General features: G+C 65.4%; 1 protein-coding gene across 1 annotated transcript in view; it reads left to right on the top strand.

Annotated features, from left to right (window-relative positions):
- Nucleotides 1–696, top strand: part of LOC104083048 (avidin-like) — a 1,712-nt gene that overhangs the window by 803 nt on the left and 213 nt on the right. Inside the window, exons 2-3 of the mRNA XM_009586410.1 lie at nt 328–538; nt 644–687. Of these exons, the coding sequence (XP_009584705.1) occupies nt 328–538; nt 644–687 (255 nt within the window). The remainder of the gene's footprint in view (nt 1–327; nt 539–643; nt 688–696) is intronic.

Raw genomic sequence — 696 nt, 5'->3', positions numbered from 1 at the left:
GGAGCCATGCCCCAGAGAAACCCCGTTTCCCACCAAGCGTGCAGGGAAAGCAGCGCACCCTCTGCTTTAGCATGGGCAGGACCCGATCTCCCGGGGGTGGCAGCAGCATCAAACAGCCCAGAGCAGCACTTGGGCTATACGCAATCAGTGCCGTGGGTGCGATGCTGATGCCAAGGTGGTGATGCCGGTGGCACCAGCTTCACACAGGGTCCATGGCACATCCCCCAGCCCTGCAGGCAGCCCCAGGCATAGCCAGGGTGGTGGGGCAGGAGCAGGATGTCCCCCCTGCCTGCCCAGACACCCCAAGCCACAGCACTGGCCTTGCAGTGCCTCCTCTCCGGGTCGTGGCGGAGCAACACCGGCTGCCGGATGGTTGTGTCCGTCCTTGGGAAGGACGGCAGCTTCTCTGGTTCCTACCTGCCAGGGCCTGCCGCTGGCAACTCCGAAATCCTCAGCTCGCCACTGGAGGGGTCCCAACAGGATGCGGGGCTGGTCTCGCAACCCACCTTCTCCTTCACCGTGCGCTGGCGGCTCCGAGGTAGGCAGGAGGGGGCCATCACCCTGCAGGGAGGGTGCCAGTGGGATGCAGAGGGGTGGCTTCATGCCTCACTACCTCAATTCATGCCACCTCGGACCCTTCCAGGCTCGGAGACAGCCCGGACGACCGCCTTCCTGGGCCAGTGCTACGTGGGCACC

The sequence above is a fragment of the Fulmarus glacialis genome, unplaced genomic scaffold (assembly GCF_000690835.1).
Source record: "Fulmarus glacialis isolate BGI_N327 unplaced genomic scaffold, ASM69083v1 scaffold6651, whole genome shotgun sequence".
In the NCBI taxonomy this organism is placed as follows: domain Eukaryota; kingdom Metazoa; phylum Chordata; class Aves; order Procellariiformes; family Procellariidae; genus Fulmarus; species Fulmarus glacialis.
This window is presented reverse-complemented; position numbering and strand designations above follow the sequence as displayed.